Source organism: Cygnus atratus, chromosome 11, assembly GCF_013377495.2.
Source record: "Cygnus atratus isolate AKBS03 ecotype Queensland, Australia chromosome 11, CAtr_DNAZoo_HiC_assembly, whole genome shotgun sequence".
NCBI lineage: Eukaryota > Metazoa > Chordata > Aves > Anseriformes > Anatidae > Cygnus > Cygnus atratus.
In genome coordinates, this window is record NC_066372.1 from 11,771,576 (window position 1) to 11,786,819 (window position 15,244).

A 15,244-nucleotide genomic window follows, 5' to 3' on the forward strand; every position below is an offset into this window, starting at 1 on the left:
GTTCTGTCCAGGAAGAAGTGTTAAACTGCACCGACTGCATCCGATTACCATAGGCAGGAGAATGAGTGGCACACACATTGCCCTTAGTTCATACTAATTCTTTAGTATCAGGTTATCCAGTCAAAATAGCATCATTACGAGTCCTGTATTCCCGTTTTCACATTATACATTTTCTTATAGGCACATACGTATATACAGTGGCTATGTCCATAACCGGCTCTGTGTTCCAAAACAGCCCTTCTAAATTAAGAGATTCCGGAAAGATCCATTTATTGCAGAATTGGACTTCATCTTTCTTTGCTGCAGCTGCTGTCTGGAGTGTTAACTCCATTAATTCTCCACGGCTCATCCAAAAAGTCTAGATGATAGCAATACGAATCCAACTTTGCTGATGTACTTCCAAAACAAAATAATATACATACACAGCAGTAATTCACATCCTTAGGGTCATTCCAAGGTTATTTTGGAGAGATGTGCAAGCTGGTAGTAGAGCAGCAGAGTTACTTTTTAGGACAAGTTGGGGAAAATGTACATGTGAAGTTCATAACTAGTACAGATTTTCCAGTTCAAAAAATGAATTGTACTATGTGAGAAATAAAGGGTTCAAAATACAAAGCCATTAATCACAACATACTATTTAAAACAATCTTTTCAATATACAGAGTACTTATGCCACTTGATGCTTCATTAAGAGGAAAAACTAAGTTACATTCTGCAGACAATGACGCAGAGAAAATAGCTTTCCTGGTACCTCTCAAACAAGTTAGTTTTGTTTTAACACATTCATGTCATTTCACAGAATTGTCTTACTGTCACCAATAGTGAGCTAAAGTCCAATGATACACTGACACATCCAAGACGATCATGTGAAATTATGTATAAAATATTATTTCTGGTATCTGTCCATCTTCTATTGATGTCCCATTGTTGTTACCCGGCGAACTATAAAAGACAAAGCATGTTTTGCTAGCAGTAGGAGATTCGTGGATCACCTTCTTCAATCCTTTTGTTCCATAGTGGGAATCAGGACCCTGAAAAACACCAGAAGACATTAGCAACTGAATGAAAACGTGCAGCAAGACCAATAAAGTTTTGAAGTTCAAACACTGCTTAATTAACAGTAAAAAAAAAAAAATAAAATCTGTATTTATTTAGACACTTTCCCATCAGAAATTAGACAAAAGACAAACCCTTGGATCAAAACAGCTTTTTCTTCTATACTGTTGAGCATTCTTACTTTTAATGTTGCACAGGCTGTGTAGCAAACCGTCGGCAGAATCTCTATAGGTTCTTTGAACATGACTCTGAATGTACTGGCAGTTCCGTCGCAACTAAATCCAGTATCATTTTGTCCCAGTGTTTGATTCTTCTCATAATCAATTATCTGCATAAAGACACGAAAACCATATCTTCAGATTTATGAGCTTGAGAAAGATTCTTACTGTACACACATTAGAGTATTACAAGCGAAACGCTTGCCTACTCCACCCAGTTTAATTGCAACAATAGTGCAGTCTCAGAATTGAGATAGGTGCAATTTCCTAACAATACCGTGAGGGCTGGCCCGGCAGTGTGGTGAACCATGGCTTTTGCATTTTTACACAGGCTGTCCAATCTGTGCGCTAAACTCAGCCCACAATGCCGCTCCAACCAGGTTAGAGGCTTTGCCTGAGAGGAGATGAAGAATAGCTCGAACCTTCAGCTTTTGACCTTAATAAACTACGTATGATCCTATACTTAGATTTGCTGATCTTTGTACACCTACACAGCCCCCATAAGGGAAGCACACGAGGCTGGACCCACATGCTTCACAGGCTGTGGTTCATTTAGAAAACAAGTTTTTACAGATAACATAAACAGTCAATGATATATTCTTAGAAGAAAACAAAAACTCGTGCTTCAATGTTTTATACAACTTATTTCTATTCCATATTCAGTAGAAAAATTACACTCAGACCACATATTTCTTTTGCCTTCAGTTTTAGCGGCAAATAGGAATCTTTAGCTGAGATGTCAGAAATAGCAGATATCATACTTCTCATTTTGGATAGCAATTTCTGATCCATGCTGCTGAACACCTCCTGCAGAAGTAGGATACCACAGCTTTAGAGGAACACACATACTGCTCATGATTACTCCGCTAACAACAATCCTAACAATTTTAATATTATTAAATTGCTATATGATTTTATTACTGCACCAGTGGGAGCATATTTTGCCTCAAACAGGGCTTCAAGTTTTTTTTTCCAGCCACAATCAAAAGAAATACTAACAATTCTAATGCTGAAGGCATATGCCCCTTTAACATAAGCGATGTATTTGCAATATACATTACTACTATTTTAAGGCAAGTATAAAAGATTTATTTTTTTTTCTGAAGCTCTGCCAGTATTGTAGGCACATTCAAAATGAAAGGTGCAGAGACAACTTAAATGGCTGTCTGTAAGGACAAAGTTTCAGATTCATCAGGAACTGGAGACAGTTTCAGAGTAAAGAAAATCTGTAGAGGATGGGTGGCCTTCATCTGAACCACAAAGGTGCATCAGCCTGTCAGTTTGGATCAGGAGTGTGTTTCTCAAGTGAGTCTCTTGATCATTCCTACTTAACATGCTTTGGTTTGCCTTGCAAGAACTAAATTCTTTTCAGATGAAATAAATCCAGCAAATATATTGAGGGACCACACAAAGTGCTTTCATCTGCTAACAGGAATTTAGTCTAAGGGAATCAAACAAGGTTTAATGAAAAGTAAAAATCCCCCAATAAGTATAGTGTGGTACTGATGACCTAACAGCTAAATCTTTCATTCTAAAGATTCACCCGAGTGCACTATACTACTCATTTACACAGATGTATAGTTTGAGAAAAGCAAATTGATAACATTTCAAACCAAGGGATTTGCAAGTGAGTTTTTAAACTGAGGAATGTGGAAAAGCCAACAAATTCCTTCAAAACCTCAACCCAGATACACTCTCTTTGGAACATCATAAAAGGAAAGATTTTTTTTTTTCCCCTGCAAAAGACAGACACAAAATTCCTATACTTAAGTACGCAATGGTCAGAGAACAGTAATCATCAAACAGGAAACAGTAGACAAACTGCCCTTTAAATAGGATGCCAAGAAAAAAACTGGAACAGCATTTCCAACACATGCTAGAAGTCTACAAAATAAAATGGGGACATCTGTCCCCAAATGAAGTCACGGATTCTTTCACAAAACATTCCACACACCTAGTAAATCAATGTGATGCTATAGTAGTGAGTTATGAAATACACAGCACAGAGTAACTGTGTCAGCCACAGAACATTAATACCTTGCTAGAAAGCTTAGAAACAAATCAAAACTAAACTCAATAAGAGAATTCAAATGGACTGAAATACCATACTTAAAAAGGGAAAGATACAGTGATGGATCAATATTACTAGAAGACAATCCTGACCACACATGCTAAGAGAGATCAGACAGGCTACAGGAGCAGGAAATACAATTTTAGTGGTGTCTCCAGTTACCCTCTCAGACTGGGCAAGTGTCATATCAGGACACGAAACAGGGGTGACATTTTTAGATGCTATCACTGACCATTTCATGAGATTGCTAACCAATTGCTCAGTAGGAAGAAACACAACCCTTGATTTGGTACTGAGTGATTAGTAGGATCAGATTCAAAATTTCATAATGGAAACACTATGTAACAGTGTCTATAATATACTTAGAGTCAGCGTTCCTACATGAACAACACAAGCAAATCCACCACAGCTGTGCTAAACTTCAAAAAGAAAAGTGAGGAAGCTTGTTCAAAAGAAGCTAAACTAAGCAATTAAGAAAATCAAATCCTTTTAAATAGCATACTACTAAAAGACATCACACTCCTCAGTACAGTACCGGCACACATTACCTGTTAGAAAGGCTTGAGAAAAGGGAAAAAAGCTGGCATGACTAAACAGCACAGGGCTATTGCTGTAAACAAACAAAAAGGGCATCCTATAGAAACACGAATTAAAATAGAAAAGTTCAAATTGACACATTAAAATATAAAAGATATACATAAAACTAAGCTTAACTAGAAACGTTATTAAAAGGACAGACTTAGTGCACAACTGAATGCATTATAAAGCTGTGAAATTCCTTTGCAGAAAGCTTACAGGAATTCAAGGTTACACTGGACAAGTGTTCTGAAGCAAGATTCACTGGGAGTTACTAAACAGAGAGACCAAATCAGTCTCAGGAAAAGCCTGTTCTGAAAAGGATCAAAGGACAGGAGACTAGAGTGGATAGGAAGAAAAGTTTCGTATTGTACTTACTTTTCCCTAGTCATCTGCTTATGACACTGTTGGGGATAAAATACAGCCTAGATTCCTGCCTATCAGACCGCTATCCTATTTAGATATACAGCAAACCTTTTGTATTAAGCATAGTTTCTGCCTAAGCCTATTTAAACAGAATATACTGTACCTGTATATTGACTTGATAGTCTGTAGGTCCATGAATAGATCCATATAATCCAAATCCCACTATAGAAATTCTTCTGTTAACTGTGAATCTAGTAAAACACAAGCCAAGAAAGGAATTTAAACAACTGTGATGGGTGTATTACCTTCTTCCCAGTCAAGGAAGAAAAAGAATCCCACTGAAGTGTGCAAAACCAAACTGAAAATGACATTGCATTAATATTTTTCAATAGTGTTTTCTATTTAGATTTCAATAGTAAAAATAAATAAGTTGTTTTTTTTTTTTAATCAGTTTTATAGCATAAAGCTTTGTGAATCCACTGAGGCTTTTTTTTTTTTTTTTTTTAATATTTAGGATTACTAAATGAAAAATGACCAGATTCTTGATCTGTTTTTATTTCAGAGATATTCAGAATACTTTGTATTTTAAAACTGGATATGCAGCAAATAACCCACACCTCCAGAAAGTACCCAGGCCTTTTGAACTTTGTTCTTTGCTACTTTATATTTCATCAGCGCAACAGCCTAAGTTACTTTAAAAAGGAAAAGATTAGATGTGCCCTAAGTACCAGATAGTCTGTTACTGTATCTTATGCCAAAAATTGGAAGTAGAATAATATCACTGCCGTTCTTCCCACACTTCTCCGTCTCCCCTTCAAATAGTTTCCAAAGCCATACCTAATCCGATCACTTGTTCCACTGTAGCCCCAGCGACTCTCCACTTGCTGGAACCTGTTAATGCTGCATTCTTTTCCTCTAAGGCAACATCTTGGTCGGTCAATATAATCTACTTTTGGCTTAGGATTGACAGTAAAATGCAGAAAGAGATTTACTACTTCCCGATCTGACAAGATTCCAGACTGAGCAGGGCCTATGAAAAGAAAAAACTTCCAAGATAATTCTAAAACTTAATCCAACTATCATATTTAAACCACATATACTTGCACACCAAGGATGGCAATAACATCTTCCAATGGCCAGACCACATTCTGCAGGATGTTTTGCTTTCATTAAGACTGCATCACAATGTTTATTAATACAATATTAATAATAACAGGATAGAGTGTTAAGGATCTCAACACTCACAGATGAGCAGTGCAGAACTACTGTGCAGAACTAGTAAGACAAAGAACCCCAGAACTCACCTGCTGCAAACTCTTCAATAGTCATTAATGGAAAACGAATTAAGGAAAGAGCTCTTCCAAGGACTTTCTGTTTGTTTCCAAATGTCACAGGCAGTTGTTGTCTTTGACATTCAGCTTCTGCCCAACGAACAACAGCTCCAAAAAGCCTACTTTCTCGAATACTAAGGGTATCTCTTTCTAGAACTGCACACAATGTGTCTGTGTTATGTGAAAAAATATTAACAGATTTGAGTCAGTATTAATCCAAAACAATTCTACGCATTTTAAATAAGCTTAAAACATTAAACAAATAAATGCTCAGAACTTTTATAATACCATACAATGTGTCTTATGACTGAAGAAGTATCCCAAAAGTGTACAGGTGTCCAAGCTAAAAAATAAAATAAAATCCTTCCTCTTCCTGCCATGAAGACAGCACAAACTTTCTTCTTGATTCCTAAAGGTGTGACTATATATAATCTATATACTATAGGTCCTATATATAGGATATATAGGTGTAATATACTATATAATCTATGCAGTGACAACCAATAAATACCCTAAAGAATTTCCATGGCTATGGCAAGATCAAAGCTGGCAGTGATCAAGTACAGTGGTGAATGTACAATACCACTCCAGTTATTCATGACAACACTGTCATGTTCTCAGCCAAGTATCCACCTGCCAATCTCGACCAACTATAGACACAAGAAGCAGCAGTGCACACAAAACCAGTTTAAACGTACATGAAAGTGATCTTAAACATTGACGCATTTGCCTCCCACAAAGTTTTAAGGTGGAACACAGAATGTCAGGCAAGCTACTCTCACTTGCATTTTATAAAAGCAACTTTTCCTGTATTTCTTACATGTTCTGACATTTTAGGAAGAGCATATGCAAAAAGTCTCTACTGATTATTTAAGGTTTAGTTTGCTCAACTCTCAGTTTAACATAGAACATGAGCCGTAAAAAAAAAAAAAAAAAAATTTTCACATTCTGAATCTTCTGTCTTCTTCAGGATTTTTTACATGCCCTGAATTTGAGCGAGGCATGTTTGCTGTCATAGAAAAGTCACAAGTCAAAACAGATTGAGATTTATCAAGAGTAGAGATTAACATTCACAGTCTGGGTCTAAACCCACTGAACACAAGTTAACAATGACTTTACAATTTCTTTAAGCAGCTGGAATACCTTTCTTCAGTCTGCGTTTGGAATACAATCTAGCTGATCTGGAGTAAAATCTTAGACATATATAGTAACAATCAAGTTTAAGTAACCAAATACACAACTGCTGACTTTTTGTAAAGGAAAAAGTATAGAAAGCAGAATTACCAGCAGAATTCTAAGCCAGTTTATATTTAAAAAACAACAACAACAAAAACAGATTCTACACATTGTACCTGATTTGTGCAGCCCTGAAGAGAGAAGTGTCACACAGCAACAAAACAGTATGATTCCCTTTGGAAGTTTAACACTTAGGACACAAGAAGGAACTTACCTATATCAATATCGGTAAAGCCTTCTGCACTTATTGCATCCATAGTACTTTTGTCTATTGTGTCGAGACAAAGACTAGCAAGCTGAGGTTCGTCAAACAAACGAGCCTGAGAAAGTAAAGTAGTATAGCTTTGGTTACTGCGCTGTTACAAGCATCAATCTGCTAAATCGCTAATTCTAAGAAGCAAGTATTTTTTAACTCAATGTAGGTCTAAATTAAAATAGGCTGATTTGTCTAAGTATGCCTGGTGTTTATACCTTGTAGAGCACTTACATTCTCAAAGGAGAATATAACTGAGGAGAATTCACTGCATACAAGGTTTTCTTTATACTTATAATTTTAGTTTTGGAAATATAACTTTAAAAAGTACACATCATATCTACTATAGTGAACTATCTTATAAAGACAAACAAAAAACCAATTAGGATATTCATGTAAACATACTGTAGAATACACAGGTCTCATCTGAAATGTCCTAGTACACTGTGTATAAAAAAAAAAATTCCTCTACATTACCAATAAAAGCCAAGACAAGTCTGCAAAAATGCTAAGAAAGCAACAAGGTATTTTCAGACATAAATTAAACGATGTGATGGCAACCCCCCTGCCTGTGAAGTAATATTACTTGGTTATTCCCATCCAAATACCAATTTTCATAGTAAACCAAAACTAAACTTAAATTTACCTACCTGAGTAAGCAGCATAAAGGCATTATCTGCTCGGAGGTGCTTCGTCAGAAAATCCACACAATGTGCTTCCAGGGCTGGGACTGCATACTTCTTAGCAGTGTAAAGAGTAGTCATGACTGTTTCTGGACCAATTTGAACTTCATCTGAATAAAGAAACCTAGAAATCAATGCACAGATAGATATAATAAAAACATATCTTGAAGTGCTGTCAAGCACAACATAATCTCTTTACATTTAGAAAGCAGGTAAAAGATTTGCACTGCAAACATGTAACAGTTCACCACGTAGCATTTTTACAAATTAATAAACTAACTAAAGGGTTGAAGAAAGACTGTTACATTAACCTAATTGCATACATTTGTTTTAAATACACATTACTCCCTAAGACTGATCTGGCTGTGCTAGTTATACATAGCTACCAAACTGTAAACAACAGCTGAGCTGCAGAATTACTTAGTGCATTAATGCATGCTCTTTTGATTCACTACTAAAAGCTGTATTCCTAAATATCAATACACAACCCTCTATGGCTGTATTACTGATTTTAATTTACTGAAAGTGCATACTAGCTTCTTCACAATAAGGAGAAGAGTGTCAAGGACTTCTACTGTGATAACATCTTGTGTGACAGTCACCATTCTTCAGCATTCAGAGGAGAGGAAAGGGAGTAATATTCTAACAGATGACCTTGACTCTATTCCTGCTGCAGACTGACATAGGAAAAAACCCTGGCTTCTCTCCACTGCTCGAGGTTATATGATTGCTTGAGATTTAGCATAAAGCAGTGAACCAAACCATACAAGTCTCCACCAAAACCAGGAAAAAAAATTCTCTTTCCTGAGCAGCTGTTACTTGAAAACAGAGAAGATAAGATTTATTTTGAGGTTCTGTATGGAAAAGATAACTTTTTAAAAATAACTTTTCTTTCAGATGACATTGAAGATAATCTTATCGTTATTTCACCAGGTTATTTCACCAGATAATAATCAAGATTATTCTGTCATTTACAGAAATATCTCTCTACTACACAAACACGTTCCCCCCCGCAACACACACAGCTGATTAAATATAATAAACCAAGGCACATTTGCAAATGCAGGAATTGTACAGGGAAGGACAAATCTTTTAAATTTCTTAGTATTTTTTGTTTGAACCTCCTGGAAATGAATGGCAAACAACACATTGAGAAGGAAGGCATGATTAGAAGGGTTTTTAACGTAATAATAATAATCAGTTTGTATTTAACACAATAAACTTGTGAAAGGAACAGACTCAGACTTGCTTGCAACATTGGGAGACCTAAGTAATGGAAAGATGGAATAAAAGTTTAAGATAAAATTCTTCACTGTTTGTATTTCTTATTTTCCTTAGAAAACCCTAATTGTTAGTAATTGCTAACTATTTAGTTGCGTATCAGTATGAATGACTATTTCTAACAGCCTTCAACTGAACTCACTGCCACTTATGGGTATGTATTTATCATTACAATACTCTAATCCATTCAAATGGCCAACTTTCACATAACTTAGGAAATATGAACGAGGCTCCAGATCAATCCTTTAAACTGAATTTACATCAAAGCTTTTAGAAAGGAATTTAATTGAATGCTGACCTTGTCAGTAAAAGTTTCATACAGTTATTTAGAACTGATTTATGAAAGCTATAAACTATTTGCTGATGAAAATGACAGGCTGATTTGCCAGCCACAATCACTGACAAATTTAAGAAACTAAAACCAGTATGTACAGTTTTCAACATGCAGCTCTGTATACCAAACTGACAATTAGCTCATGAAAGCACAGAACAGCACATTATGATTTTGCTTTTAACATTTTTAAAAGGCCATTTAAAATGTCCTAAAATTCCTTGTATGATTTTAGAGAGCTTGGAGTCAAAGATCACTCAAGAGTCAAAAATTAAGAGGCTGTAAAAGAGCACCATTACCACACACACACACACTACAAATTTTTACCTAATCCTACCAAAAAAATAAAATTTGCCAAGTTATTTTTGGAACACAATGCTGATTTTATTCCGTAGGTGTGTCCAACCTGTGGCCAATGAACAGATTGGTTCACTTTGTACACTTTATAAGAATCAGGGTGCAGTTCCAAACTGTACTTTTCTCTGGCACTTCTCAGTTTTGCAGGTTCTCTCTCTCCCCCCCTCACCCCCCATATGATCAAAAAAATCAATTACAAGGCCAAAATTAAACGTGGCAACATTGAATGTGCACTCAAGTTTTTCATTCACGTGACTTCTGTTAGCTGCAGGATGCTTTTTCATTCCATGAAGGACATACCTGAGGCTCTCTGCTCCCATCCCTCCCCTTCTGCACGCCTGGACGTACATTAAGAGACACTCCCCAGCTGAGCGCGTGTCAGTGACAAAAGTGATGGGACTTAAGCGGATAAAGCTCTGACAACTGAAAGTTACCCAGCATCAAGTCCATCACCTAGACCTCATGATGCACAAGGGAAGGGCGTAACAACGCATAGTAACAGCACATGTGATACAGTTACATACTTTTAAACTGAGTAAACTCATGATAAGGAGTATCCAAGTATATTAAGAATGTCACAGTCAGGTGTGTTTGCGTGTTCAATATTCCACGTTTTTCACAATGTCAATATTTTCAAAACCAACCAGTAGTCTTTTGCAAGTACTAAAAAGTGTGAATTTACAAAGCTAAAAGGTAGCTGTAAGCACTACAAAAATTGTAATAAAGTGCATTGTTCTAGGACGTTGTATAATCCTGTTTCCTTTAGCATGCGGACGGGTGGTCATGATGTATTCACCTACTCATAAAAGAGGAACTCTAGGTGTGTCTTCTCTAAAAATCCCTCTGCTCCTGTGCCAGGAGCTCCGTCTCTGTGCTGCCTCTCCCACTTGCAACACGCCTGAACTAGCACTCCTTTGTGTTCATACCTCTGCTCTGCCTCCACTCAACCCAGTGGGGCTCATGATCACTTCTCCTCCTCCCTCCTCTCGAGACTTACAGAAAATGACCTGCACTTTAGATAGTGACCAGTTGTACTGCCATCCAGGATGGCAGATGGGTGCATAGACCACTTTTAGTGACCCGAACAAACAATTTTCCAAGTGACCACTTCATTGACACATCATTCATTTTGCCTAAGCATTCAATTTTTACATGACTTCTTTACTCTCAGGTTAGCACTTCCTTATACCCTAGTCCCAGCATCTTCCCAACAGTTGAAGTATTTTCACCACTCTAAAAAACACAGGAGTCTTCTTCCAGTTGGTCATGATTAACCCTCCTTTTACTGCTTGCCGAAGTCCTCTGCAAAGACATTTGGAAAATGGACTGCTAAACTGGTGTCACGTTGTCACTTTCCTTTACACTCCGACCAAAGGATAAGTTAAATTGTTTTAAAATGTATATGAATGGAAACAAACAAAATAATCTGACTACAAACCAAACTCTACACCACAGAACCCTAGTACAAGTCCACTTCAATGTCCTGGATCACTGCAATTCAATCTGTGCAGTTCGAAACATACAGAAAAAAAGTTTATTAATTGTGAATTAGAGAAAGCAGATTCAAACTTTGGGACTCACATTACTTCACTTCTTCGGGATTTATCTGACAAATTACTGAAGTAGTCAGCTGCTATAAAAAAGCTTCTCTGGCTCACGTTTGAAAACTCTTCAGGCAAAAGGAATACTGGGTGGCAAGCCAAAACACACACCAGTCATTTCTACGTCTTTGAGCTCAGCCAATTATTTTCTATCAATGTTCTTGCTCCTTGCCCAGTCAGTTCTCAGTCTCCCTTTTTGCCATCTATACAGTCAAGCTTTTAGCCAACAGACAAGGAGAACTATCTAAATTTCCCAAGGGGAAGGAAAAAAAGAAAAAGAAACTCTAGAATTTATTACTGAAATTAAGCAGTACTATCAATTAAAGATTCAGTTCATTATTTTTAAATGACTTAACTCTAAAAATTCAGTATTTTAGAGGATGATCATCAAATAGAAACAATTGTAGCCAATTTAAAATAGGATATGAAAATACCCAAAAGAAAAATTGAAAGAGAGAGATGTCACATTAACTTTGTGACTATCTGATGTTTAAAAGGTTCAGTATCTAGCTCCTTTTTTCTTCCCCATAAATCTAATTCAATCTACAATCTATTTCGTAACACAACACTAACACCGAGGAACATTTACATCACAGGACAGGGAAACACCACTCCATCTCATTGGACGTGGAATTAATTTAAGAGAATCTGAACTTTTTTCATCACAAACATTTCTTCCTTTGGCTTTACACTATAAGAAGCATTGGTCAATAGATCTTTAAGAAACATAACTACAGATAGAACATAACAAAAGACATATGTAAATAAAACCAGAAATTAGCTGTGGAATGTTAAGTAATTAGTAAAGTATCCCTCAAAGTTTTTTCATCACTTTAATATTTCTTTTATCTTGATGTTCATTTGTTACGAATATATAAATGTCTCAACTCAATTCCTAGCCATTACACTTCAAATTGGTCTTTGCAATATAAATATATAAATATATATGTAATAAATAATAAATTAATATAATATAATTAATATATATATATATATAATTTTATATATATATATATATATATATACATAAATTTTATATATATATATATATATATATATATATATATATATATAAAATTTATGTATAAATATAAAATGCAACCATCATTACCTGACCAATTTACTAACGACAGATAAGAGGCCAGCAATGCAAGGTGCAATTCATGAAAAAAACAAATAGGCTGTCCTATAGTTGGGGTACTTTAAAAACCATGTATAGGAGCATGGAAGAAGTCTAGTACTAGTCTGTACTAAAGAAATTCTCCTTAGATATGTTTCTAACACGGTGTTGCAATTTATATTTATTTTTATATATATATTTTTATATATATAATTTATATATTTTGCAATTTATATTTATTCCATTATAAGCTCAGTGTACACATATCAGGGTTTGATTACGAAGAGGGAGCTTGAAGGGATGCTACCACATCCAAGGAAGGCAGCAGGCGTGCAGGTTACCTGCTCCTGACCTAGGGAGGTAGTAACAGAAAAATAACAATACAGGACTCTTTTGAGGCCTTGTAGTTGGAACGAGTTCACTCTAAATACGTATCTATAATACACGAGAAAGTTCTAAAAAGCTGCCAACTATTTCATACATACGTCAAACCTGAAACATTTCAGTTCAGTCTGGTGATATTTAGACCAGACACAAGTATAATCAATTTATTTATGCAAGTGCCCTGGCCCTTACGTACCAGGGGCTCTACAGACACAAGGTGGCTTTTGTTTGCTTCGCTTACTTCTACAATTTTCAAACACTACCCTTCTCACCCTCCTGCTTCTGCATTTGTATATTTAATCCAAACAAACTTCTCTCATTATAACCACTTTTCACTGTCTGGTGTTTTTTCCATATCTGTATACAGACACACGTCTCATTCATTTGCTATTAACCTTTGTAACAATTTTTGCTTGAAAGACACTTCCCACCATGCTACACAAGCACTTCACCTTATATTTTTGCCACTCCCTCTTTGCTGAGAAACCAGAAAATACAGCTTATTTGCTAAAGAGCAACACAGAGAAGTTGCTGCTGTGTACTTTTTAAAGCAAAATCAGTTGCTGTAATTCCTGTTTCCATGATTACTAAAAGGACTACCTGATTCTTCTCGGCCTCAAAACAAAAAGAAATTGTTAAGATTTGGGCCCTTATTGCATTACAGAAAGCTCTGAGACACTACAGATTTCTTTCCAGGCAATTATATTATTTGTTTTCAAAACGTTCATTACAGATACCCATTTAATACATTTTATAGAGATTATGCCTAGCAGAGGAGTTTCCTGTAAAAAAATAATCTTAAGGTTAAGCAGATATTAGACATCAGCAGCCCATTTTACATACTTTTTCCCCACCACTGCACTCATGGTCTCCCCTGGGTGGTTTGCATGTAAGCTCAGTTAGCTAACTGCAAGCTGCTGCACTCTCCACCCAAAGTATCTGAAATGTGTGACTGCAATAGGCATTTCTCTGGTAAAGGGACACAGTTCACCACCACTGCTGAAAAAGACGAGAGAACTGCAAGACGAGTAAGTTGTCGAAGTAAATTATCAAATGAAATTAAAAGCTCAGTACAGGCTCGGTTCCTTCTCAGCCATTAGTAGGTGGATGTGCGGTTGCGACACCCAGAGACTGCTGAACCACCAATTCCCATCACCTTCATTAAAAGACAAAACCAAAAAGCCAAATGAGCCCCCCCCCCGTCCCATCCTGCAGGGCCACCGAACCTAAAACCAGGCCACCTCTGCTGGGGAAGGGATGCGGAGGGCAGAAGCACAGAGCAGGACGCCGTGACCTTGTGTGCAGCCCCCGCCTGCCCGGGCGGCCCCCCGGCACCTCGGGGGGGGGCAAACGGGACGGGGCTGGGGGGAACCGACCCCCGGCGGCTCCTGGGCGGCGGGCGAGGCTGAGGGGACGGAGCTGGCGGGGGGCAGCCGCCGTGTGGGGGGACACCCACCTCACACCCCCCCACACACCCTCCTCACGCCCCCCCCCGGCCCCGCAGCACCCCCGTCCCGACCTGAGCAGCGCCAGGAAGGCGGCGGGCTCCACGTCGGGCAGCTCGATCTCGGCCGAGGTGGTGGCCATGCCGCCGTTGAACATCGCGTCGAAGACGGCGCTGCCGGCCGCCAGGACGAAGCGGTGGGCGGGGATGCGCTGCTGGCCGGGCCCCGGAGGTGCCCCCCCGCCGCCGCCGCCGCCCGAGCCCCCGCGGGGGCCGCCCTTGCCCACCACGAAGTGCACGTCGCTCAGCAGCTCGTTGGAGAAGAGGAAGGCGAAGCGCTCCCGCAGCGAGCCCTTGGTGGCCTGCCAGTTGTACAGCGGCTCCCGCTGCAGCACCGCGCCGCTCTCGGGGGCGGCGGGGGGGACGGCGGGGGCGGCGGAGGGAGCCGCAGCGGCACCGGGAGCGGCGGGAGGCGCCTCCCCGGGAGCCCCCGCACCACCGCCGCCGCCGGCGGCCGCCATCGCCGCCCTGAGGGGGCCCCGCCGCGCCGCGCCGGGCCGGGCGCTCAGGCAGCCCCGCCGCGCATGCGCCTCGCGCAGGCTCCCTGTGGGGCCGTGGGTGGCAGGGGGACGCGCGCGCGGCTGAGGGAAGCAGGGCTCGGTCCGTCTGCTCCTTCTGTCACTTCTGTCACTTTGTCACTTGTCTGAGGGAGTGCGGTGACCCCGCGTGCAGTGGGAATGCAGTTCCAGCGGGGAGAGTCGGCTTAGGCCGTAAAGAGGCAAAAGGCAGCTGTGCAGTCATGGAAATTTATTTGTGTGTGACTGAGTAAAAGTTACGGCCCTCCGGTTAAGGCATGTGAAACGCAAGTTCGTTTTTATAGCACCTGATTCCTTATAATGACACTCCACACAAATAAGGATGCCCGTTTTAACTATT

General features: G+C 38.9%; 1 protein-coding gene across 1 annotated transcript; it reads right to left on the reverse strand.

Annotated features, from left to right (window-relative positions):
* Window positions 1-89: 89 nt before the first annotated feature.
* Window positions 90-14,829, reverse strand: BTBD1 (BTB domain containing 1). The gene is made up of 8 exons (XM_035554707.2): window positions 14,384-14,829; window positions 7,758-7,914; window positions 7,069-7,174; window positions 5,592-5,789; window positions 5,125-5,317; window positions 4,451-4,538; window positions 1,238-1,384; window positions 90-1,031 (listed from the first exon to the last, which is right to left on the reverse strand). Exons 1-8 carry the CDS (start codon window positions 14,827-14,829, stop codon window positions 873-875), a joined length of 1,494 nt encoding a protein of 497 aa, XP_035410600.1. The 3' UTR covers window positions 90-872.
* Between the last annotated feature and the right edge of the window lie 415 nt (window positions 14,830-15,244).